Source organism: Sminthopsis crassicaudata, chromosome 2 (genome assembly GCF_048593235.1).
Source record: "Sminthopsis crassicaudata isolate SCR6 chromosome 2, ASM4859323v1, whole genome shotgun sequence".
Lineage (NCBI taxonomy): Eukaryota > Metazoa > Chordata > Mammalia > Dasyuromorphia > Dasyuridae > Sminthopsis > Sminthopsis crassicaudata.
Genome location: NC_133618.1, coordinates 502349703 through 502376229, shown reverse-complemented (window position 1 = coordinate 502376229; position 26527 = coordinate 502349703). Strand labels below are relative to the sequence as shown.

Here is a 26527-nt window from a genome sequence, read left to right as displayed (position 1 = left end):
AATGTGATAATATTCTATCAAGAATGACTCAATATACCATTCTTACCTATCAGAATCAGAAGTGCAGCTCCGAGAGCAGAGTAGTGGGAATAGTGGAGTTCTAATACAATCTGATAAGCTAACGGGACACAAAGGGCCCCTGCTAGCGCTGGCAACAGGCGCAAGGACCACACTGGCACATTATTAGTATACTCTAGAAAAGATAACCAAACATCAGCATGCAGAGATTGTAGCACAAATGACCTTAGCAGATAGCAGGCATATTTTTAAATGGAACAACGGCTAAGCATATACGATAGCCAAAAAACAGTTTATGTGATTTTTAGATTAAGGTGGCAAATCAGTGTCATCTATGGTTTGCAATTCATAGTGACCATACAATAAGAACTAATTTTCATGAGAAAAGGGAAGATGCCTGGGGATCCAAATATCATTTACTAAACTTTTTCAAGAAGTCGTATGGACTCAACACTTCAGACTTAACATTTCACTAAAGCAAAAAACCCACATGCCAGTTTTTAAGGTTATTACAACTTATTTCTAGTTTGTGGAATAAAATGAAAATGAAAATAACCTTTACCTGCTCCAATTCTGTTCCACAAAAAGTTGCCATCAAATCCTCCCAAATAACCTAAAATATAAAGCTAATTAATCAATAAATATTTGTTATTATTTAAAATAGTAACTAAAGATGAACCAAATCAGTTCCAATTGAGCAGTAATGAACTGAACCAGTTACACCCAGTGAAAGAATTCTGGGAGATGACTATGAACCACTACATAGAATTTCCAATCCCTCTGTTTTTATCCGCCTCCATTTTTGATTTCCTTCACAGGCTAATTGTTCACTATTTCAAAGTCCGATTCTTTTTGTACAGCAAAATAACTGTTTAGACATGTTAACTTATACTTTAACATATTTAACATGTATTGGTCCACCTGCCATCTGGGGGAAGGGATCGGGGAAGGAGGGGAAAAGTTGGAACAAAAGGTTTTGCAATTGTCAATGTTGTAAAATTACCCATACATATATCTGGTAAATAAAAACTATTAAATTAAAAAAATAGTAACTAAAATTTATATAATATTTTTAAGTTTGCAAAGGATTTTATAGCATTATTTTATTTGAAACTCATGACAACTTTCTGAAGTATTACTCCCATTTTACAGATAACAAAGCTACTGGGAATTGTCTATTATCCAAGGTCTTAGCAACTTGGTGCTATCAGCAATTTTTTTCCCCCCAAGACAAATTTTTTTTTGGGTTAAGTGACTTGCCCAGGGTCACACAGTTAGTATTAAGTGTCTGAAGCCAGATTTGAACTCAGGTCCTCCTTACTCTAGGGTCCTCTATCTACTTTGTCATCTGAGTGCCCCACAAATTTTAAGAATGTATAATCTCATGTATCCTATCATATATTTTAATCATCCAAATCCAAGAATAAATTAAGTCTTTGTGAATTTTTTTCCTAGAAAATTACAATGAAAACTAAAATCAATCTTATCTTTTCCTATATATTTTCTAACAGAGCATTTAGATGTTCAAACTTTTAAAACTACTAAGAATCTTCTTTTATTGGCTTTTGTTTTTAGCATTTTTACTCTGTGGACTAGGCTAAAGATAAATTTTAGATCATAGCTCATCCTATAAATCTACATTCAGATTAAACTTCATAATCTACAAGATTCCACTGATTCCAAGAAGTTCCTTGAAATATTTTTTATAAAATATAAACATTATCTCTCAGCTGTTAACTCTGCCTTCACCCTCAAACTTTAAATCCAAACAATTTCTAACTAAGCTTAAATCATTCAAATGAAAGATTCTCATTTTATTTTACCATAAGTAAAAAAGTTTTTCCTACTAAGAGAAATCCTGAGAAAGAAAAATTAACTTTTTCTTAAGTTCCAATGTCAACAGCTATTTTAAAACTACCTCCAAAAAAAAAAAAAAAAAAAAAAAAAAAGGCTTACCTCCAAAAGCAAGCAACATGTGGCCAAGTGGTGGTCCACTACCATCCACAAAGAAGATATGCTTCATGTAAAGTGACACAAATTGCCCATAGTACACTTCATCAAAGCTGAAAAAAAAATTAAGAATACTACATCTAACTAGACTTCTGAAATGTGAATTTAATAATATTATAATGTATTTGTGCAATGCAAAGATTTGCTAATTCTACCTCCTCAACTTTTCTTACATCCATTCCATTTTATTTATATCATAATTAATCTAGTTAAGACCCCTGTCATCTTTTGCTTAGATTACTGTAATAGCCTCCTAACTTATTTCCTTGTATCCAGTCATTATTCTTTATAACACTATCAAAAATAACTACAATATAGTCTGACCACACATTCTCTTGCTCAAAAAGGTTCCATGACTCCCAGTTGCATTTAGGATAGATTATGAACTCCTATTTAGCATTTAAAGCCCTTTACATTCTGGGTCCGGTGCAAGAATGGAACACCCCTTTGCTCCCCATGGCCTTCCCAGGTGGTCCTTTACCACAATTCATTGAAGACTGAAGTCTATACAATCCAATCTTCCAATCAAAATCCTGGTAACTATAGTCTATGGACCTCCAGGATACTCCTCTTCCTTTCTTTGAGCTCAGTACCTGACCCCAAGTTTTTCTCTCCTCCTCCTTCCTTGGATTCACTACCATGCTACCTTCACTCCTACACATGTGCAACTGAAGAAAAGTGGAGAAAGTCACCCAGCTGGTTTTGATTGGGCCTATAAAGTTATGTTTCATAATCTCAGCTGGGCCCTCACTGGTAAAGGCAATTGGTCTACACTATAATCAACTCACCCACTCTCCACAGTGGCTTCTTCACACTTCCCCCCTCCCCCTCTTCAACTTCCATTGGCTTCTGCCATTTTATTGGAAAAAGCCAAGACCGTTTCTGGTAATTTCTTCTTTCCTCCTCACATTACCTTCTGCTACCACTTCCACCTTGTCTCTCACTACCATGAAGAAGGAGCCCTTCTTGCCCTGGCTGGTTCCTCCCCCTGTACGAGGGTCCTGCTCTCTTCCGTTCCATCCCATCTCCTCCATCAGACTCTCTCTCTCACCTTCCCTTCCTCCCTAACTGCTTGGCTGCTTCTCTGTTACCTACAGATATTCCCAGGTCTCTTAGGTGCACCATCCTCAACAACTAGAGTCCTAACCCTCTGCTGCCTTTTGGGGCTAAATTTCTTAAGAAGGACTGTTTAATTCTCTTTATTCTCTGACTTCCAACCTCATTATTCCACTGAAACTGCTCTCCCCAAAGTTATCAATCATCTCTTAATTGCCAAAGCTAATGGCCTTTTCTTAATCCTCATCCTTCTTGAACTGATGCCTTCAATCCTGTGGATAATCATCTTCTCCTTGATATTCTCTTCTTTCTAGATATTTAAGACTCTTTCTTTCTTCTACCTACTTGACTGCTCTTTCTCTCTGGGTATTTTGGTTCCCAGCTCATAAATGAGGATATTAAATTCTGAAGGACATTCACCACCTGCTGTTATCCAACAGGACTTACAATTGCTGTCTTATTGCAAGCAATTTTTTTTTTTTAAATCAAGTGATTCATAGGGTATGTTTCTCATAAAGAAGAATTACTCTACTTGTGACTTATCACTATACAAAATAATTTTAAAACAGAGATCCTAGGCCAATTTTGGTCAATAAACCAACAGATTTATTCCTGAGACAACTGTGTCATTCTACAAGCTATATCTTGTAAATATAGGATAAAAATATGAGAAACTTAGGACAGTTTTAAGTATAGGAGGGAAAATGGCCTTACCCAGGAAAATATTTCTTTCATTGATTCAAAAAGCATTTATTGAGCATTTATATACAACTCTTTGCTCCTTTTCTCTAGTTATTACGTGACCCTTCTCCCCAAGGCCAGTACCTTTTGTATGTTCTATTAATCCCAACATCCATTATTTTCTGATTGCTCTGTCAAACATATGCTTATTCTCTCTACCTTCTACCTTCCCTGTGCCCCTACTTCCCTTCCTCTCTTCTTCTCCCTCCTCCTCCCCTCTTAGGATCAATTGCCAACTCCACTTAAATCCCTGAATGCATTGTGGCCTCAGACAAACTGGGACCTGAGCTTAAAAAGTCCAAGATCCCACCCCCACCCCCCTGCATCCATGGGCAGCTCCAGCCATCTTGATCTATATCTGGCTACTGGACTCAGATGGCTCTGGAAGGGGAAGGTGAGGCAGGTGATCTTGCCCAGCCTCCCTCACTGAAATCCAATTGACTTGTGTGTCATGGTCCTCTGTGAGAAACAACAATCTCCCCACTTCTACCTTTTGGATAGCAGCAGGTAATACATATCCTTCAGAGTTTCACACATTCATTTATGGGATGGAAACCTGAATGCTCAGAAATTTAAAAAATGGTTTTCAATATACCAAGTTCCGAATATCCTTGTTCTATGCCTGAGATCTAATTAGAATTTATACTCACTTATAAACAAATTAATCCTGATCCTCATTTTCAAAGTTATAAACTAGCTGAGAATCATTTCTTCTCTTCAACATTTTTTTAAAAAGCTCCCCCACATACACAATGAAGTCCTGAAACAAACGTAATTCATTTTGGCTAAATTCTGGAATTTCAGAGATGCAGAGGTTGGCTTACACTACTGCCCGTGGATAGGAGAGTCTCCATAAGCGACTCAACAAAGCCACCACCGTCAAAGCCACCAAGTTCAAGTTGATCTCTGTAGTCACAAGAACAGGACGTTTCAAAAATACTAACATCTTGTTGGAAAGTAGATCGAATCACCCTGTAAAGTGGAAAGAAACAAACCAGTCATCTAATAGGAACCTAGGATCAAAGCCTGGGGGAGATGCTTTTTAACGGTATCCTATCTGATTAGAACAGCTGCTGCACTAAAAATGATGCCATCAGTAAGCTTTTTAGAGACAAGTAACTGGGCAAGTTCCTCTCTTTCCTCATCTATAAAATAAGATTTCCTCCCTTTCTCTACCAGGTTCTCTGTCTATAAAATAAGAATTCAACTAGATGGTCTCTAAGGTCCCTTCTAGTTCTAAAATTCGATATGCTTCAATGGTAGAATCATAGAGTTGCGATGTACCCTGGATCTCCATCCATAACTCTCAGTGGATTCCGAAGGACCTGAATTCAAGTTCTGCATCCTTTACCATGTGTCCCTTTACTTCTCAAGGGTCTAGGGAACTAGGATGAATGAGCCGTCATCTCCCTAATGAAGGGCACGTGTTGAGAATGTAAGTTCCTTTAAGACTGAGCTGTTTTGCTTTCCATCTACAGGACTCAGCACAATGACACATCTAGAGCAGGCATTACATTAATGTTACTCAGCTCTGGAGAAAGAGTGGGCAGTAGGGACTTCTTTCACCCATGAAATCACTGCTCCAAACCAAGGTAGGGAAAGGAAAGTCAGAGAAGAACACTGCCGCAGAAAGGGCATCAAAGTCTGGGGCTCTCCTTCTGACTGCCGTTAATGATGTTTGTTTCATCTTTCCAAGGCTGCATGACTGCGTTAGTGCAGGCTGCAGTCACTATTTACTTTAGTAGATGAGAATGTCAGTTACTGTAGCTACTCTTCTGCTGGGGCGCTGTCTGGGGGCAGAACTGCTGCCGTCAGCTCCTCATTGGTCAGTAACTGAGGTGCTCCCTGCTGGCGCTTTGTCAGCCCGGCCAGGGTAACCAGAGAGGCGGATGGAGAGGAATGACACTTTAGACTAAATTACAACAGCCCATCACTGCCTTCTATGAGATGCTTGACCCTCCCTACACTAGCCAGCCCTGGGAGGCAGGTGTGCGCAGTGACCCCCGTGTTACAGGGCATGGGCGGATGAGGCATGTTAGATAGCTGACCTCCGAGTCCCGCCTCTGAGACAGAAAAGCTGAGTGAGCCCGGGCAAGTCACAGTCTCTCAGGGTTCTAAACTCTCTGAAGCAGGGGCTCTTAAGTGTTAGGGAAAGGCTGTTTCCAGAGTACTGAAGAGAAAGATTTCTACGGTGACACTTCTGTTTTGTGTTTTCTGGGGGTGATAAAGCCACAAGTCCCGCTAATACTTTAGGGTTTGTTATTCCTTAATACCTGAATGTGAAAATAAGGAATTGGGGTTTTTCCTCCTCTCCAAGTTCACAAGCCCCCAGATCCCTCCGGAGACCCCGTAGCTCCCAGCTGAGGAGCCCCTCCCAGCTCCAATGCCGTCAGCTACAGAGAAGGTGCCAACCTGCGCTGGTCGAATGAGTGTCCTCCCCGGGGAGTTCCCTAAGCCAAACAAATCCCAGGTCCGGTGCCTACAGATGAGGAAACTGAGACTCGGGAAAGTCACGTGACTTGCCCGAAGGGCTCACAAGCTGCCGAACGGAGGAGCCCGACCTCGCCACTGAGGAGCTACAGCTGCCGCCGCCGGGTCCCATCTGCTCTGCCTCGCTTTCCGCGCAGGAGCTTTCCCTCTGGGCCTTAGTTTCCCTTTCTGGTCAGCGAGGGGGTCTGGGTGCGATGGTCTCTACCACCCGAGATTCCGCGGGGAGGCAAGAAACGCAGAGAACCCAGCCAGCTTTAAAATCTTTCGGGAGGACATTTAAAATGAAAATCACCAAGCTCGGGAGCTGCCTCCTGCGTCGGCGCGCGCTCTCCTGCCGAACCTCAGCAATCGATCTAACAGACTGAGGCACCAGACTCGATTAGCTGCGCCTGCGACGCTACAGATCACGTGTGCAGTGTACTCCGCGCCTATTCGGCCAGAGAATGTGCTTGCAAGGAAGGAATGGCGTCCATCGCGCATGCGCACAAGCAAGACAGACATGAGTTTCTTAACCCCCTAAGCAGGAAGACATTTATTCATAAGCCTTCCCCCCCACTCTCACCCCCCCCCCCCCGGACGGAAAGTAAACTGCACAGGTCCACGGAGAAAGTAACTGTTGCGACCACAGTGGCTCGGTGCTGCTTTTACTGGACCTGCGTTCCACCCGAGGATTGTTTCTTAAGGCAGTTGTGGAGGGCGGAGCTGGTTTCATCTTTGCCTCTGCCCGATTTTTGCACTGCACTTAGCCAGTTTTTGTCCCCTTAGTTTAAAGCCGAGCTTCTGACGCGTAACGAAGTAGAGCAGCGTGCGCTCGGTGGGCAGCGCGCACCTCCAGGAGCCAGTGCGCAGCGCTTCCCCGGTCCTCGGCAGAGAGCTTACTCTCTCGCCCCGCCTTCCTGTCCACGTGACCTTTTACCTCAAGTTTAGCCAAAGTGCGGCCGGTGAGGGAAGAAGTCCGAGGGAATCCTCAATTCCCAACCGGAGGGGGAGCGATTACATGTGGCCTTCTCATCTGCCCCAGTGTCGGGTTCAAGGCCCAGACCTTGGTCAAAGGCCCTAATGTTTTTCCTCCTCACGAGGCAGAACGGATCAGAAGCTGTGAGAAACGGCTGGCATTAGGGACACTTTCGAAATGAGGCATTTATTGTCTGCGATGGCACTTTTTTCCAAACAGGGAGGACTTCATGGTCTCTTGTCAGTCCCCCAAAGTGCGATATAAACCCTTCCCTTTTATTGTACTTGGTCAAACAATCATACATGTTCTCTTGGCATTTTAAGTAAATTTCTGAATCAGCCAACCAAGAGATGTACAAGCCCATCTGTCTCACCAAGCAAAAGTACTCAAACAAGTCACACAAAACGGGAGAAAGCACATGTGCTTTATTTTTAAATTTTTTTATTTAAATAAGGAGAATTCTTTCATATGGAAAGAGCTAATACAATCACATATTTGAAAGGAGAAACAATAGGTACTGAAACGGAGGGAAAGGGCAAGAGTGTGCCACCAACTGGCCTGGTGATTCGTGATTCTAGTTTCCCATCCAAGTTAAAATAGTTTCCAAAAAATAATATATAAACAGGTTGCACATTACACTTTTATCCATCGTCTGCCCTTTCAAATATCTGGTCTACATGAAAAGACAAAAAGAGGAAAGGCCAAAAAAACAAAAACAAAAACCCAAACAAAATCTTTTACTATACAGGGCATGTTTAAAAGCTGTAAGGAGTACAATATCCCCAATTAAAAACAATGTCATCCACAGAGCCTAATGGGTTACACTAGAGGTGCTTCCGCATGCTAATGTGGCCGTGAGCCACGACTACCATTTCCAGGACCCCGTACGGAGTGGGAGAGAGAATGAGGGGAAGGAGGCAGCCATTAGATGTTCTGATGAGTCAGAGAAATCGCCGCCACCGGCGTTGGCTGGCAGTAAGAGGAGGAGCAGCTGGCGGGTGACCGCCAGAGAGGAGTTATTACAATCCCAAACTAATCCACTTGTGCTTGGGTCACACCAAGGAGAGAAGGCTCATTTTCCTGACATTAGTGTTTCCCATTCCATCAAAAACGTAACAAAAGAAAATTTCAGTGCCACTGGCTTTCATATGTAAATTACAGAGCAGGGTCTCTGAGCTTATCCTATGATAAGCAAAATAGGAGGGAAAAATGGGGAGAGGGGGGAAGAGATGTATGGAATGGGAAGCAAACATGCCCCAGCTCTCCTGCTTACTGAGGAAAGAAGCTGCAAATAGTGAGAAGTAGGCTGGGTCATTAGGGACTTACTGTGTGCCTGGGAAAATTTGCCACAAGATGACAGTGCATTCAAATGTAACTTACATGACAATCAAGTGTACAAAACACATAAAACACACTGCCTCATTATATACAGTCCCACAGTAATAGCAAGAGTCTAAGATTTGCAGTAAACATCTAGAAGGCAGATCTAGGAGTGTAGAAAGGCCAACACACAGCTGGGTACAATTGATATCCAGATTTTAAAATATCCTAATGTCCCCAAATGTAGTTCTGCAATAGTTGTGAGGAAAAACCTTTTAAGTTTCTGAAAATAGAAACTACACCTTCTGTCTGTATATCTGAGCATATACTAACTTCATCCTTTGTGTTTTTCCCTAAGATGAAATCTAAAGCCCAAGTTTAATGCCAAACTTAAAAAAAAGTTTTTTTTTAAAAAGTCCCAACAAGAAATGAAACCAGATTTAATGTAGCTGATAAGACAACTAGTCACTGAATAGACGACATTCGACAATTACAGATATATACTCTGGACCTTTGCTTAATCAGGTAGATAATAGAATGGTAAAATACCACTTTCTATGACTACTTGGGAGCAACCTAGTTTCCCTTCTATCCCATGCAAATTGCACTTTATTAACATCTGAGGGCAAAGTCAACCAGCACCCAAGACCAAAGCAAATCCTTAAGCAAAGATTCAGTGAGTTAATTGTGAACCCTCACTTCAGTAGCAGAAAAGTTAAAATCCATTATTACCTAAAAGGAACTGTAAGCTTAGTTTTTGTTGATGCTGTTGTTTTTAATGTATAATCTGCTCTGTTCCCTCCAGGGAACTAACAAAACCCTGACAGAAGCCCTTGAATGCATCTACACTGAGAGAACAGGAGTTTAAACTGCAAGGGCTGGAAGTCCCGCTACCTGGAGCTTTAGCTCTAAAACCACATGACAGGAAAGAGGGATATTGCACCTTAAAATATTTCTGCACTAAAAATTGCTTTCCTTCAGACAAAGGAATAGAGGAGCAGCGAGACTCCTAAATGTCCCTCAAAAAGTCTGATTTTAAATCTGTATCTCAGAGGAGAAAAGAAACCGCAGTTCAACAGTTACACGTAGTGAATGCAATGAAATTCACATGCAATTTCTTGGCCTTTCCTGCACAGAAGAATTCAGACATTATATATAAATAGAGCAGTGAAACATTTACTTTTTTTTTTTTTTCACCTAGACCTACAACATCAAATATGTATAAATAAATTCTAGTGTTTCAGGGGAGTAAAAGAGAAAAGGGTAGGGGAAATGGTGACCTTGTTGTCTTGTTTTTTCCTCTTCTCAAACAGGAAGTAGGCCATTTTGATGGCATTGTATGCCGGAGGGATGTACTATTTTTAGAGTCAACTCTGTAACAGCATTTACAACTGTCATGTGTAATAGGATAATGAAAGGAACAATAAATGTTTTTACCTTTTGATAAGTAAAAGTAGTAAGTAGTGTGCACCTAAATCTGGTGTGAATAGATTTAAATGAGTCTAAACTACACAAGTAGAGACTTGAATTTATGTGGTCTGAGCTGAGACTCAGAATAAGGACAGCTCAGCAATGATCGTGGTGTGGAGGAGCAGAGGGAGAAGTAATAAAGGTAGAAGACTATTCATATGCTCACACAAGCTCCAAGGCATGGGGGAAGAGAAGGAAAAGTAGATGATGTATGCATGGGGTAGGTCAATGCGGAATCGGTCCAACAAAAGAACATTCCTTGGGGAACAGGCTCCTGGGATAAGGCTGTTGGGAATGAGAGAAAAATAGTCAAGCTGGTGTAAGGTCTGAGAAAGGCAGGTTGGTAAAGGCTATGGAAAAAAAGGAAGGATTCTTAACCAATTTTCTCTATCCCAGATGTTACTGACTATAAGACATACTGACACTCCACTCTAAAATTATAACCATCATCAAAATAACAAGAAACTGAGAAAATAATGTGTCAGAGTTCTGTAAGGACTTGTTTTCCCACATTCTGTAAGGGGCAGAGGAGATGCCATTACTTATGTGAGGAAATAGCGTCAAGAACTGTGGCTACTCTAAAACATCCAAACTTATACACTTAGCTTATAAATTTAAAAGCATTTCTATAAAACCTTGGAGGGTTTAAGAGTTATAACACCACCTAATTGTCCCTTTTACAGAGTGCTCTCTTCATACAAAAGTCTTCTTTGGAACCATCAGCAGATAGATAACCAGACCATAATCATTCCTATCAGCAGATAGCTGGTTGATCATCAGAAGAATATGGGAAAAATTTAAACTTCCTCCTCCAATCAGTGACAAAAATCACAATTTGTTCTGTTGTTGTTGTCTTGAGAAAGAACATAGCTCCCACAGACATTTGGCTGGAGGCAGTTCAACTGATTTAAGACATGGTCCATTTCCTAGAGAAAATAGTGATGATTGAGACACCTGCTGTAGAGTCTAGGTTCCATATGATTCAGGTCTGTTTTGCTGAGGGACGAAAAAGACTTAAAACTGCCCTGCAGACCATACATTTTGCTAAGGGATGAAAAAAAAAATGTGCACCATTACTGCTATGCAGATCGACAACTTCCATTGTTTTTTTTTGTTTTTTGTTTTTTGTGATAAGCTCTGTACAGAAGACAGGAAAACACAGAAGGACCAGAGGCCTCTTAGGGGGTAGCAAAGCCCAGAAAGGAGCTTCAGAAAATAAAGCAAGTGCACACATATATCAGCCCAGAAGGGCAAGGATGAGGGAGAGAATTGGCCTACACAACACCAAGACTGATACATCTATAAGGAGCTGCCAGAGGAACCTCAAGGGTCAGATCTTCTCATTCATGCAAGAGGAGAAGTCTGAAACACACCAGTGAGTCAGCAAATCAATGATTTATCCCTGGCTGTTTTGGGAGGCAGTCTCTCAATTATACTCAGATGGGCCTAGGCATCTTCACTCATGCTGAAAATGTCATCTTGTTTCTCTGAGCAGCAAACTTCCTACAGTAACCAGAACAGGAGTCAGGATGCAGTCAATATAACAATCTGTCATTTGCCTTGTTACAAATTCACTTCCAGTGAGAATCAAAAATGCCATATTACCAAAAGTTTAAGAGTTCTCCATTTCTTTTTTTGTTATTTGTTTTGCAAATAAACTCATGGAAAACAAGTGAGGAAAACAATGGTTTTAGAGTCAGTTCTTAAGGTAGCATTGCAACATATAAAATGAAGAAAAGAGGTTAAAGGAAACTATTTTGGTTAAAAGTGATGGATGGGAAGGAGCAGAAAGAACATATAAACGTTTTGCTATATATAGATATAGCTTGGGTTTTTTTTTTTTGTTTGTTTTTGTTTTTTCCTTCGTTCAAAACCTCAGCTGCCTTTTATAATGAATAGCCTCAAACTACAATGCCCCTGCTACTACCATACTCCTGTGCCTGGAGATCACTCTTCTGGGAGGCAGATCGGGGAAGAGAAGGCTGCTGTTGCTTAATAAGCTGTATGACAGCAGGGGACAGAGTGAAAGGGGGGACTGGGAGGTGAACCTGCACTGCACAAACCCTTTGAGCCACTCAACAGTCATGGTAGGGGATAAAGGGTGGGGGGGCAAGGCTGAAGGGATCATTTGCCTGTTTTGTTATGAAAGCAAGCAGGTCAATGTCATATCCATAATTGGAAGGGGAAGGGGGATGGAGAAGGGAGAGAAATCTGGAGATGTCACTTGAGTCAAGTCCAAGTCAAGTTGTTGGATGATGGATCTGGCGAGATCTCCAAGCATCCAGCTGTGTAAGGACAGCGGCGGTGCTGCATGTGAGCGGGCCTGGCAGGCGTGAACAGCCCCCCTTAGGCCTTGCTCTCCTCGACTTTCACCGCCTGAGGTTTGATGGCTCCAGTTCGTTTCATCTGTGTGGCAGAGGCCGACTCCTGCAATTTCACAGCTCCCAGGCTGGATTTATTTTCATCCACTCGTTTTGCCTTTGGAAAAACAGAGAGGGGAAAACAAGCTTGATAAGCCAAACTCTTCATTGGATACAAAGCTCCCACCATCCCCCTTTCCTGATGTAAGGCTGAAAAGAAACAACTGTGTGATCCACATTTTTAGCTGAAGTGCTGGACTCAAAGGTACCTCTAAAAATTGTTGCAAAATTGGCCCATTACTATCTAGTTCCATGGGGGAAGGAGTATAGTGATAATCTAAGTATGTTTGTGGGAGAAATACTGGCAACATGAACCTTTGTGAATTGTTGATTTACCAATCTGATGGCTTCTTTTCAATTAATGACATGCATCTCATGGAGATATAAACACTTTCAAGGAGACTTCCTGGCCCTCCACCAGACTATGAACACTTTTCCACTGGGATTAGGGTGAGAAGGAAGAAAGGCAAGAGATAATCCAGCAACTGTCAGAAGCAGGCTTACTCATAGGATCACACATAAGAGTTGGAAGGGATCTTAGAAGCTCTCTAGTTCAGTTCCCTCATTTTACAGATGAAAGAAATAAGGACCAGAAAATTTAAGCTTGTACATACAGCATTCCAAAGGGCAGAGCAGGGATCTGAACACACACCCTCAGATTCCAATGGTGTCCTCTTTCACTCTCCCATGCTGCCTCTGACATTTAATCCTTTCAGATATTTTCAGGTAATACATCTATAAGTCTTCAAAGCTCTACACTCAAGAAATGACAGTCCAATTTATAAAGGGTTTTCCCCCAGATCAACGGTCAGACAATGAATGTTGCAGAAATCTAAAGATCTATATAGAACCCTGTTACAAATTGTAGCTAATCTTAACCATGTCCTTTCCTTGCTCCCAAAGAGCAGTTCTTATTTGGGAAAAAAAGCTTTGAAAGTTAATTCCATTCAAATCAAGAGGTCACTTCAAAACATTTGATGAAGTACCAAATTTTGTAACTTCTTTCAGTCATGTGTAATTCTTTGTGTCCCTATTATGGGGTTTCTCAGCAAAGACTCTACAGTGGTTTGCCATTTCCTTCTCCAGCTGATTTTACTGATGAGGAAACTGAGGCAAACAGGATTAAATGCCTTCCTGGAGCTCACAAAACTAGGAGATGTCTGAAGCAGATTTGAACTCAAGAAGTTGAGTTTTCCTGATTCCAGGTCTAGTCCTCTCTCTATTCACTGACCCACCTAGCTGCCCAAAAGTGTCAAATAGGGACCAATAAAAGCCCTCATAGGTTAAGTTTTCTGGGACTTTCTAAGGTTCTACATAGTTTAAGAGTTAACAATCAAATGGTAATGAAAATATTTTTTTGTTTTTTCAAAACAGGAAAATAACTCCACTTAGACTTAGCACCCATCAATGATTTCATTTATTCAAATCATTACACTGAGGCTAAGACACACAACACTTATTAAGTCCTTTCTTTGGCAGCTTTCATCTCCTCTCTCTCCCCTTCTTCCTTCCCTTCCCCCCAAAATACATTATACGACACTAAAGATAACATGAAAATCTAATAGTCTCCCAGAATGCCTCTCTTCATATCAAAATCTCTACATATTTATAAACATTGTACCTTGATAGCATCTCTCTCGGAAGAGGGTTTAGCATCATCCCTTGTTCTGGGAAGAAAAGGAGAGCCTGAGGCCTAGAAAAAGAAGTACCTCAACCAAACTACCAGGAGAAGAGATGGGAAGAGAAGCCAGGCAAGCCTGACTACTAATCCCATACTCTAATTTCCTGCACATTTCTCCTCTTTTTTAAAAATAAATATTCTCAATAGAATGATGTTCCCCTCTCTTTGGGCACTTGGAAAAATGCCTAAGAGTACAGGACAAGATCTGGAAAGCCATCTTCTACCTGTTGAACGTAGTGTCCCTGCACAGAGCCCATGTTAACTGCTGGTCCAGATGGCTTCCCACTGGGGCTAGCAGAGCTAGGCCTGAAAAAACCAAAGGGAGTGGTTGAGAATACACAAAGTATCACCACAAAAATGGAACAAAAACCTAGTATATGGAGGAAGCATGAAGAAAGGTCCTCTTTGGCCGGGGGCATCTGGACCCATGTGGGCAGTCTGCAGAACACATTAGATGAAAAATTTAAGGCCTAAGGCAACAGAATGGATGGAGCTAAAAACAAGAAGAGGTGTTCTAAGGACAGAAAAGGCAGAAGCATATGGGCAATAATTCTCAACTAAGGAACTGCAACCTTAATATCTAAAACAAATTTCAAGAAACTATGAGATATACATACAAACTTTATATAAAGTGATGCGCTCAGCAATAGGATGAATGAAATTGACATTCCTCTGACAAATTGTGTATTAATTCATGTAAATTGAAACACCTGAAAACACCCATTTTAAAATGAGGTTTTCTTGGTATTCTGGTTTAACCTGATTACTAAATTAACAGCTAATGTCTGGCAGCTCAACAGTGAATTTAACCTGTGACATACTGATAAATATAAGCTTTAACTGAAAAAAAAAAACCAGAATACCCAAAATTTAATTTTGAAAATGTTATGTTATAGAAATAATCACCAGAAATCTACCTCAAACAACTAAAAGGAAGATGGATAATGAAGTAAAACTTCCCAAATACTCCAAAGGAGGCATTAAAACATGATATTTCTAACAATGAATCAAAACAAATATATAGGTTTAGCTTCAGATACTTCTTTCCTTATCCCCCAAACACGTACAGAAAGCAACACCATATTTTGGTTAACTCTAGATATCTTACCACCCATTCAAGTCAGAGAGCTGCCTCAGAAAGAGTAAAAAAAAAAAAAAAAAAAAAAAAAAAAAGCCAGCTTGCTAGCTTATTTGGCAATAATTGGAAAAAGTGCCCTCCCAGAGCCATAACTGGCCATTTATGGTGAGAAGATTCAATTAAGAGGCAATTCCTTCTCAATAAAATGAGGCTTCCATCTCTAGACTCTTTGCTGTACTATAAGACTCCTTGTTCCCTTTGGAGAAAAAGGGAAAAATATCTCACTGTCTACAAAACTTTAAGCATTTGTCACCTTGAGTTTCCAGATAATCCTTCAACTTAAAATAATATTTAGGATGATCAAAAACTTCTTAGGCTTTTCTTTGCTTAGGACTTTCTGAAACACAGGTTGTAAGGCACAGAAACTAATATAATCTTGTTTTAGAAAGAAAAAAAATCAACAATGTCATTAATGTTCTCACTTGACTTCTCCTGGGATCCCAAAAAACATTATTTAAGCCACCCAGTATTTTTCACAAGCTAGTGTTTAATCACACAGTGTGTTTGGCTGTTCAAGATCTAACAACCATAGCTTCTTTACCTGTAGGTCTGTGGTGATGGAACAGACCCTCCAGAAGGGATGTTCTGTTTACCGTCAGCGAAGTGAAACCCCTTCATCTCCATCTGAGAGGACTAAAGGAGACCAAGAGGTAAGAATCCATCATATGGTGAAACCAGGACACAGCTCAACCCTTGCTATACTGAGTCAACAGGGACAGACTGAGGCTTTTGTAAGCAATAGACACGAGACTTCCCAAGTCAACATCTTTGGAATTAAACTAAACTTTTAAACTCTAGGGATTAAAATAAAGGATTTCTTAGAAACAAGAACAATCAAGTAATGGACACTTGGGATAAGGTAATGGAAAGCTAGTTTCATAGCAATAAGGAAATGATCCAAAAGAGAAAAAATCTTAAGATAGCTTCTACTCTAAAGGACTCAACTGTTATTTAAAAAGATCAAAGTAATGAAATCCAAAACCAAGACTTTTTTTGGTACTACAATCTGATTAGGATCTATCTTTACCTCTCGGCTGGTAGCAAGGACAGAAGGCTGGGATCCAGGTGGAAGCATTCTTCGGGGAGCTCCTACAGAAAGATTCTGCCCCTGAGGCAACTGAATGGACTGCGGTAAAATCAATGGTTGCTGACCAGAACCGTAACGAGGCAAAGGTAGTTGGGAACCAGGCAATGGCATTGTTAACTGCTGAAAAACATTAGGCATTCATTCAAAATGGACAGGATGAAAATACTCCTTACAATCCCCTCTTATTCTCAAGCTCAATGTTTTAAAATTTTTATATACATCTATGCATAAAGACAAGTAGATAGAGAGCTAGCTATAGAAAATGTCTATGGGGCAGCTAGTTGGTATAGTGGATGAAAGTAGCAGCTTTGAAGTCAGGAAGACCCGAGTTCAAATCTGACACCAGACATTTAACACTTCCTGGCTATGTGAGCCTGGGCAAGTCACTTAAGTCCAATTGCCTCAGAAAAAAAAGAAAAAGAAAATATTTACATGTGTTCCTTCTCCAGATTTCATTTCTGTTTTCTTTAGTATAATTACTAAGCCTGGTACCATTAGCCAATTTCTACTGGGTAAACTGTTCTGACAGAGACATAAAAGCCTCCCCTGCTGGGCCTTCTGCAGGGTTTTGCTTTGTGGCATAAAACCAAGTTAAGTGGGACCTTCATGATAATAAAGCAAGATATTGCAGAGACACAAGGTGATCTGAAACAGCATCTAACAAAACACCTTGCAAAAAACAGATGTTTAATATTTGTCATCAAATCCCACAATGTCAGGAAATGGGTGAGATGAGTCTATAGCAGAAAGGAATTAAGAGGAAGCCAGTCAGGAATAAGAAGTCTTTGCATATAAAGTACTATATAAAATCGTGTTCATTAATCAGTACCGTGCTGATTAAATCATGCTCCACCCTTTCACACAATGAAATTTAGCTCATATCTTTAATAGTGAAAGTTTTAACCCAGGTATTATTATTATTAAATTCTGGCATGCACATTATAATGTGCATATATACTGGTATACACTACATATAAAGCCAGGATCACACAATCAGTATTTGTCACAGACAGGACTTAAATTAAGATTATTTCAATACTATGGGTATCCACCATACCATGCTCCCATTCTAGAGAATAATAACTGCAGGAATTGATTCTTTCTTTTCTCTTTTCTATATCTGCTAAAGTTTAGTACTAAAGGGTCATGGTTTATGACAGATAAAAAGAAGAAATGGTTCTATACTCCTTATCCTCTGTCAGCTAATAATAATATAGCTATTGAGATGTTATGAAAGCTTTAAAGACAAACTAGAAAAACTTTAAAAAAAAAAAAAAAGTATGTTCCCCTGATGCCAGTTTATTTCTAACCTGTGTTAGTTGGGAGTCCATCATCTGGGAGGCCCCCATTCCAGCTGCCTGATTGAGTTGACTCTCGTAAACCAAAGCCTGGCTTCCATTCATTGGTTGATAAGGAGATCCAGACTGAGTCTTGACCATCTCTAAAGGTTGCATGCCCGGAAAAGCAGAATAAGGAGGCTTCAAGGCAGTTCCTCCAGTTAGGACCATGGTGTTGGGCTGGGACAGGCTGGGGTGCATGTACACCTGAGATCTAAAGAAGGAATCTTTTTATCAGAACGAGTTCATTCTTAGAAGTACCACTCCCGTCCCCAAAATCAACTTTTACTATGTTGACAAAGCATTTGAAATTAAATTTATGAAAATAATCTACACAAGGCACTGCACTTTTAACAAAGTTATCAATCAGGCCCAAAATATCTCTAATCCAATAATTAACAATTAAGGTATATCAGAAAAAATATCCGGTAGGACAAAGAAATTTAAGTTTCATATTCAAGGCCCTATGCACAAACTGACTTCAGAAAGAAATACAGGGTGTATTATGTAGTATGCATGTACAGTTGTTACCTGAAGGGCTGTATGGAACTATAGATCTCCTGAGACTGGGAGACAGGAAGTCCACCTCTCAACCCAAGCTGAGCTTGTGCCTGTAGAGATGTATGGAGAGAAATTGGAATCTGTTGGGCAGCTGCAGCCTGGGAGAAGAGGAAAAACAAAAACAAAAAAACAGCACGATGATAAACAAGAACAAGTTTTTCCTACCCTAACTACATTCCCCAGGTATTCCACAGGACCTGAGTGGAAGGTCCACTAACTCAATGAGGCAAAGCTCCAAAATTAATCTTTAGACATCTGAAATAAAGACCCTCTTGCCAAAATTAGTTAGTTAAGCTCACTTCTATGAGAATTTCATCCTACGTCACCCTCACGATGGCTAATAGACCTTCTTTTCTGTCATCACACCAAGGAATAAGAGGGCTAATTTCAAAAGGAGTTATAGGTTAGGAAGCCTAACTGAAGAAAAATTTGATAAAAGAAAAGGATTAATCCAGAAGTATTTAACATGATATTATCCTTTCATTCTCACATTATGCTGATTTCTAGGCTGCTTTTTTACCTGTTGGTAACTCTGTTGCTGAGGTATTGTTTGGGGGACCAGACGGGGTTGACTTGCAAACACATGGCCATCCAGATACAAAGGTGGGATATGGTTACCTAAAATTAGAAATCAAAAAGGACACTAATAAAATTCATCAATTTTTTAAATCAATAAATTTATTATATGTAAGATGCACGCTATATAAATATTATCTGTCTGGAAGGGTTCATGCTGGAAATGAGATGCCAGGCCAGGCTGGTTGTCATAACCAGACAACTTGCTATAAACTATAGCTATGTATTTGTATTTTAGATTCTAGTATCTGAAGAAGCAAGTTTAGCTAATATGTATAACTTGAGGTGGAAGACCTAAATGTCATAGAGGAGAAAAAATTGAATTTAATCTCAGCATTCCTTTTTCTTAGTCCTTGTTTTTAGCCAAACTTTAGAAACCTAGCAAAATCTAGATAAAGTAAGGTAAAATGAAAATAAAAGCAGCCTTAAGTCTCTCAGTTATTGTCTCTTCATCTCCCTTTTACTGAGTACACACTGAAGGGTCAGAAGGATCTATTGGAATACATCATAGAGACTCAATGCTGTTGGGGGAAGTGAGGAGTGGGGAGGAGAGAGGGATGCAGCACCAGGCTCAAAATTCCCATGGTCCACATTCATAGAAAGCTGCTCTTCTGGGACACCAATTTGTAGGACTTTACCACAAATGCTATAGGACCCATATTTCTCAAAACTACCTTTGAAAAGGGACCAGTAAGCAAGTGATGGCCAAACTCATCACAGATAAAGGTATTTATGACAACCTGGACTTAAGAAACTCATATTTATAGACTCCAAAAATTCAAGGCAAGAAAGGTTGTCGCTACAATGTAGTTCTTCCTTGGTAATCTGAAAGGAGCACCTGAAATCTGATTGGGATGGGAAGAAGATACCTGGAATAGAAGAAGGTGCTACAGATGCCACAGGCATAGGTGGCATGGAAACTCCGCCAAAAGAGCTGTAGTTGACCCCACTGGAAGCTCCAACACTGGAAGGAGGCTGGAGGCCTGAACCGGCTCCTCCTGGAGAATTCTGCTCAGGCAAACTGGGTGAGTTCTCCCAAGCCTTGCGTGCAGACTCCATCTTTGGAAGGGGGGAGGAGGAGATAAAAATTGCTAATAGTGATACCAGTAGATAATGAAAGCAGTTTTTTATTTTACTCAGGGAAATTTTGAGAGTTCAAATATAAGAGGAAAACCAGGATAAAGGCCAATTATCCAGGATAATTTGTTTTCCCTACTGCCTTACATAAATAAGGTTTCATTCAAAGAGTACCAGGGCCCTTATTACCTTGAGAGTGAGGTCAGCTGTAGGAAAAGACATTGGGTTTAGGCTAATACCCCGCTGGAGGTGATGGTCTCGTCGGAGAATGGGAATAGACTGTGTTAACCCTGCCTGGAGAGGGCAAAAATGAAAGGTCATGAGTACAGCATAGAAGAAAAAAATGTAAATGAAAAAAGAATGTAAAAGAGGAGGAAATTAGAAGAAAGCTTTAGTGAAACTTAATGTTTTGGTACACGTATCTCAAAGCTGATCTGCTTGTGGATAATGGAATGCATGAACAGTCAAAAGTTAGAATAGTTTTCTTTTGCTGCAGTGGACATCCTGGGAATGACCTTCCATACCTCATTGATTCATACTCTCTAGATCTGAGTAAGCTTGGATCTGCCCCAAATTTCTTAGGAAGAGCAGTGGCTCAAAGGGTTCAAAACACAAGTTCAGTATTGCCTGGACTTCATGAAATATACTCAGAAACTGGTCCTTGGGCAGGAATAGTAGATTTCACAGATGACTAATCATGAAAGTGCCAATTACTAATGTGCCACATAGACACTGCAACTGGCCTGCCTCTATTCCATGGATCAAATCCATTTGTTATGGATGGAACAGTCTAAGGAGGCTCTTATAAAAGGATAGATATACTCTAATGCAATTGTCTAAAGAATAGCTGAAAAATTCCCTTGAAAGAATTTTCAAGAAAATGAAAATGCTTTTAATATTTTTTCTGCATTCCTACCATCTAAACTATGATAGGTAGATTACTAGAAGGCAGAAGGAGATGGGTTATACTTACATTACTGGCCAAGGCATCCTGCAGTTTGACAACTGGGTTTGCTGTTGTACTGGAAGCAGAGCCAGGAGGCAAGCTGAAATCAGAGTCCTGGAAAAAGGAAACATTCATCCCACTCAGACCATCCCAGGACCATGCTTTAGAGGCATTAAAAAAAATATAACTGATTTCCAAACTCAGCAAACAAAAAAATCCACTAAGAAGCATTGAACAAAGAGCCACATATTCAGCCAAACATTCACCCTGTGCTCAACAAAATGACATGTTTTCTAAAGGCTCACATGAAGGCATGGAGTTCAGGAATTTTTACCTGCTCCCATTCTCATTTGTTCTCCTGAAGGAGAACATTCTGTGATAAAATAATTCTGGGAACCTGGTTTGTGTCAGTAATGAAATCTATTAGGCAATTTAATTCTACCTAGAATTCATGCTATCTAAACTTGACTATGATCTTCTTTCCTTCCCATCTTGAAGTATCCCCCCCATTCTTCTAATTTCCAGAAGAATACCCTGTTTTATCCTTATATCAAATTTACAAACTATCAAATTCCCACCCCCAAAATAAGAAATGAAAAACAAAAACAAAATCCTCACTTTAGGATTGACTCCAAATTCAATAGGTGGAACAGGCAACACGGAATCCACATGAATTTCCACCCCATTAACTGGTGGGACATTCCCTTCCAGCCGCTCGCCACCCTCAGAGCCCTTTCTGTTTTTCAGAGAGCGCTCGTTGCCGATGGGTCCAGGCTTGTGCTCCTTGTTCTGTCCTGAACCTTGCTCTGAATCCTTAAGGGGAAAGCAAAGAGGCTAAGAAACAAAATCCAGAAAGGCCAACACTCTCACTTCTACACAACCCCCAGGAAAACAAAGGTCCATTTTGTTCTCAGATTGGGCTATCAAAAGTTACCTTTTTCTCAGACTGCTTCTGAGCCTGCTCCTTCTGGCAATCAGATTTGGGTTCCGCCAAGCCAGGCCCATTCATCTCCTCTGGTTTGAGAGTGCCATAGGGAGAACTTCTCTGGGAGGAGGTCGCAGAAGACTCCCGAGACTCTGCACTCAAGTCAATGCCACTATCTCCCTGGCTGCTTTTAAAACCCTGCTATGCAAAGCACAAAATGGGTTAAGATTCGTATACCCCACCAAACTTAAACGTAAAGCAAAAATGCAAGGGGAGGTATGTATTTATAATTAGGATAGAAGGGAGAGAAGATTTTTAATTAACCCCAAACACCTCACTATACCCCTTGCCCATCTAGATCTCTAAGTGACCTACTATTAATATCTAACATTTCCAGAGAGATTACCAAAAGCACTAACCCCACTCTATCTTCATAACCAGATGGTCCTTAAAATGAGGCTGCCAAACTCATTTCACTTATGACCCAAACCAGAAACTCCAGTGTCCTCAAGGACAGAAACTTCTATGTCTAGCAATCCCCTCACCTCGCTGGTGTTATTTTATTTTATATAAGTGTTCTTTCCCACTATAAGTAGCCACAAGGAAATACTTCTTTAATACAAAAAGCAGCACAAATAAAGACTGCAAAGCCAATTCTGAATTTGCTAGAACTCAAATCAACTCAGAATCTGCTTCTATTTCCAGGGACACAAGTTTTCAGGTGGTAGAGCTCAGGGAGAATTACCAAACAGAACAGAAGCAGCAGCCTCAAACAGCTAATACCAATTTCACAAAAGTGCACTGAAAACAATAAGGAAGGGAGGGACCACTCACTTCTGTAGAGCTGGACTCTGTACTGGTAAAGGCATTGACAGCTTTACTCCAGGAATCACTGCTGGTAGACTGAACTGGAATAGCTAAAAAGGCAAGAGAAATTGAAGTAAATGAACATAAGCCAACAGACTAGAAGAACTTAGGTCTGTAGGCTCTCAAGTAGGTTAGTACAAATACATTCCATTACAAAGAAACCCAACAGAAATTCAAATATAAAAATAATCAGGAGTAAACCAGGAGACCTGATTTTCTCCATGGAACATGATTTTCAGTTTCTCTCAGTTATGGTACATCACTCAATGTGTTCTTTAGACTTGTTTTATGGATTATTGCCTCTGCTGCATGGTACCTCTTCTTTAATCAAAATATCCTCCTATAATTATTGTCAGAAGCCACCACAGAGGCTCACCAACTCAAGAATCTTAGCAAACAGAGCTGTGCATTTTTGAAGTAGCATAAGAAGTTTGATAAAAAATGTATGCTTTGGCTCTTTTCAACAATGAGATGATTCAGGCCAGTTCCAAGAGACCTGTGATGAAGAGAGTCATCTATGTCCACAGAGAGAACTATGGGAACTGAGGGTGAATCACAACATTGTATTTTCACTCTTTTTGTTGTAGTTTGATTGAATTTTATTTTCTTTCTCATTTTTTTTGTTTTACTTTTTGTTCTGATTTTTCTTGTGCAGCAAGATAATTGTATAAATATATAAGCCTATATTGGATTTAACATATATTTTTGCCATTTTTAACATATATTGGATTATGTACCATCTAGGGGAGGAGGTGGGGGAACACAAAGGTTTTCAAGAGTCAATGTTGAAAAATTATCTTTGCATATGTTTTGAAAATAAAAAACTTCAATAAAAAAATTTAAAAAAAGAAAAAAGAAAATGCATACTAATTCAGTTTGTTTATTCAGTAAATCTGGTATTGTTTTTTCTTTAAAAATTATGCAATTATGTTAAATTAAAAAATAAACTTAATTTTTCTGCATTGATATTTTAAAATTTAGAGTTATCATGGAATATTTTGTCAGAAGATAAATATGGGATTTAAAATTTCTTTCATTATCAAAAGTCATTCAATGATGTCTCAGAAACAGAATTTTTTTTTCCAGAGCAATAAAACAAGCCACCATATAGAATACTAAGAGCAATGAGTTCAGACTTAGAGGACCTTGGATCCATATTCCATCCCTACCATTTGTGGCCTCTATATCTCAGTTTTTCCATTTGTAAAATGAAGAGTTAAGAGCCTTCTTAGGCATCCATACTTCTCCAGCTTTAAAACTATGATTCCAAAATATTAAGATTTACAACAGGAACAAAAAGGAGTAATATGTAGAAACACAATTGGCTTAGATGTTTATTTCCTAAAGTAAAGTGCACAGAATTTTTGTTTGCTATCACATGAAACGGGCTGGTCAAAAACTGCCTGAATATTATAACTGAGATAGAGCTGGAAAAGGCATATTGTAGGTATAAGAAATGTCAGACTGTCAGAAAACAGTACTATATTTCCCTGCTAAAATAAGGTGAAGAAAATCATTGGCTAAAATCCTGTCAAGATCATAAGCTACTATGCTGAGCGCAGTGAGTAGTTTTTCCAGGTAATAAAGTATTCATTAGAATTGGTCTCTGCTCCTAGTAGTTGCCCAAATTCTTCCCACATGCATGCAGGAAAAGTAAGATGTGACCCACCCAAGGTGATGCTCTGAGCTCACCTTGACTGTTACTCTCCCAGATTTCTGTGCCCAAGCTGCTGCTGGGCACTGCTCCATCCCCTTGCTCTAAACATAGGTTATTGTGCTTCTTAGCAAAACGAGGAGGAATCCGTGATGACAGAGCACGGCTTTTTGGGGGCGCCTGAGAAAAGAGAGTTAATAGATAATAAAATATAAATTCCAGAAATATAAAATTCAAGCCTTTCCTGTCAATTTCATCATGACGCTCAACTCCAACTCAGATTGCTCAGAAGATCCAAATCTCTGCCTCTCTCTACATAACACATTCTTGGTCATAGTTCCTTCTTTTTCACAAGACTTCATCAAAAATCTACATGGAAACAAGCAGTACAACTGCATGTATGAGAACTTATGCTGAAAAGTGCTATGTCTCCAGAGAAAGAACTGATGGCATCTGAATGCAGATCAAAGCATACTTTTTCTGTGCTTTCTTTATCTTTTTTAATCTGTGTTTTCTTTCATAACATGACATATATGAATTTGAAATGCAAAATTTAAAAAATTGTCAAAGGTTTCTGCAAATAACTGGGAGAAAAACAGCATATTAAATATTTTTTAAAATTGAAAATACAAAAATACTTTTTAAAAAACCAAATGAATTCATGCTATCAGACTCACTATGTAAGAAAGAATAAATCTTAGACGAGTTATAGAAATTCAATGTTCACACAAAACTCCCTGGTCTTTTTGCAATCACTTGCTATATTACCTGTATTTTATCACACATTTATTTTGGGGAACTAAATGAAGCAAGACACCTTCTTAGCATTGGCATGGAAGCCTTTACTCTATTGCCTTATCTAAAATCTTATCATTCAATCCCAGCTCTCTTTATCTCTTTAGCATCACATTGCTTATCTTCCCTCTTCCTATTCTCTGCCCTGTTCTTTTTTTCTTTTTCTTTTCTTTTGAAGGCAACTGGGATTAAGTAACTTGCCCAGGATTACACAGCCATTAAGTGTCAAAAGTGTCTGAGGCTGGAGTTGAACTTAGATTCTCCTGACTCCAGGACCAGTGCTCTAACCACTGCACCATCTGGCTGCCCCTGTATTTTCCCATCTTTACTCACCTGGACAGCCTGCTCTTTCTTCCTCCGCTCTTCCTCTAACAGGCGACGTTGCTTTTTAGTTAAAACCTCAATGAATCCTTCACTCACCATGGAACCCACTTCATTTTCTTCTCCAGGATTTGAAACCCGATTGTCTATGATAGTATCTGAGTGGAAGTTCCATAAGAAAGGGAAAATTTTTTTTTCCATTAAAGTTATTAGACGTTCCTCCATAAATGAAAATTCCTTCATCTCAAAACAATAGTTTACTCTGTTAGGTTAGCAACTTAGGTTGCTAAGACCTCACCTTTGTCTATAGTACAGATACTAACCTAATTGTATCAAAGAGCAGCTCTATACCATCTAGACAAAGACCTCATGACATGTATCTTTGCTGCATCAAAGAGATACCACCCTCCTCATCTACCATATCCAATATTAACTGAAAAATGATACCTAAGCCTTCCATTAGGTGAAGGGAGAGACTACCAAATAAATCACAGGATTTCCTAGCTCGTGCTTGTTTGTTTGTTTGTTTGTTTCATTTTCTCTGCATTCCTAATTTCCAAGACTGATCAGAAACTCACTTCCATAACTTAAGTCGAACTGTGGAAGGGCCTCTCCTTTCTCGCTTGTCCGCTGAACAGCCAACTTGGATTCTTTCTCTGGCTTTTTCACTGGTGATTCAGTAATGTCAGAATTGGTGTGGGCAACTCGTTCCAGACTGTATGTGGAATGACTGCTCCCACTGTTAGAGTTGCCAACGCCTCCAGGTAAAGCCTCTTCTGGAGACCTAGAAAGGGAAAAGAGTATGAGTAAGGTCTGATAAACCAACCATATGCCAACAGAAGAAAAATAACCTTAGGAGGTATACACATGCACACAGTGTGTGTTATTTTTAATCAACTTGGGCAGTTTAGCCATGTTCTCACTTTTGCTTATAGTTTCATTTAAAAACTTTATGAACTAACTGATAGGGTCTAAATACAGATTGAAGCAGACTTTTTTACTTTGTTTTTCTTCTTTTTTTTTTCCCCTCTTTTTTTTTTGGGGGGGGGTATCTGTTCTCTTTTATAACAGCTAATTTTGCA

General features: G+C 39.8%; 2 protein-coding genes and 1 non-coding gene across 21 annotated transcripts in view; all 3 read right to left on the bottom strand.

Moving 5' to 3' along the window:
* POMT1 (protein O-mannosyltransferase 1) overlaps window positions 1–6669 on the bottom strand; it is a 37844-nt gene extending 31175 nt beyond the window's left edge. For 2 of the 6 annotated variants that reach the window (XM_074293928.1, XM_074293930.1), the window contains exons 1-5: window positions 6608–6665; window positions 4650–4797; window positions 1975–2081; window positions 581–631; window positions 47–193 (exon numbers count right to left, since the gene is read on the bottom strand). In XM_074293928.1, the coding sequence (XP_074150029.1) occupies window positions 47–193; window positions 581–631; window positions 1975–2081; window positions 4650–4771 (427 nt within the window). In that variant the 5' untranslated portion in view covers window positions 4772–4797; window positions 6608–6665. Of the gene's footprint in view, window positions 1–46; window positions 194–580; window positions 632–1974; window positions 2082–2509; window positions 2633–4649; window positions 4798–6098; window positions 6215–6237 lie in introns of those variants that run through there. The other 4 variants (XM_074293927.1, XM_074293929.1, XM_074293932.1 and 1 more) reach the window with 4 other exon arrangements.
* A 5507-nt stretch (window positions 6670–12176) lies between these two features.
* The window catches only part of PRRC2B (proline rich coiled-coil 2B), a 118508-nt gene continuing 104157 nt past the window's right edge, over window positions 12177–26527 (bottom strand). For 3 of the 14 annotated variants that reach the window (XM_074293913.1, XM_074293911.1, XM_074293912.1), the window contains exons 17-32: window positions 26024–26229; window positions 25458–25603; window positions 24368–24509; window positions 22643–22725; window positions 21818–22009; window positions 21502–21696; window positions 20911–20997; window positions 20127–20231; window positions 19730–19919; window positions 18805–18902; window positions 18255–18382; window positions 17697–17937; window positions 16327–16506; window positions 15841–15932; window positions 14386–14467; window positions 12177–12538 (exon numbers count right to left, since the gene is read on the bottom strand). In XM_074293913.1, the coding sequence (XP_074150014.1) occupies window positions 12407–12538; window positions 14386–14467; window positions 15841–15932; window positions 16327–16506; window positions 17697–17937; window positions 18255–18382; window positions 18805–18902; window positions 19730–19919; window positions 20127–20231; window positions 20911–20997; window positions 21502–21696; window positions 21818–22009; window positions 22643–22725; window positions 24368–24509; window positions 25458–25603; window positions 26024–26229 (2299 nt within the window). In that variant the 3' untranslated portion in view covers window positions 12177–12406. The remainder of the gene's footprint in view (window positions 12539–14385; window positions 14468–15840; window positions 15933–16326; window positions 16507–17696; window positions 17938–18254; window positions 18383–18804; window positions 18903–19729; window positions 19920–20126; window positions 20232–20910; window positions 20998–21501; window positions 21697–21817; window positions 22010–22642; window positions 22726–24367; window positions 24510–25457; window positions 25604–26023; window positions 26230–26527) is intronic. The other 11 variants (XM_074293916.1, XM_074293918.1, XM_074293914.1 and 8 more) reach the window with 11 other exon arrangements.
* LOC141559241 (small nucleolar RNA SNORD62) lies at window positions 19291–19374 on the bottom strand. The gene has a single exon (XR_012487306.1). It is a non-coding gene; the product is annotated as a small nucleolar RNA SNORD62 (small nucleolar RNA).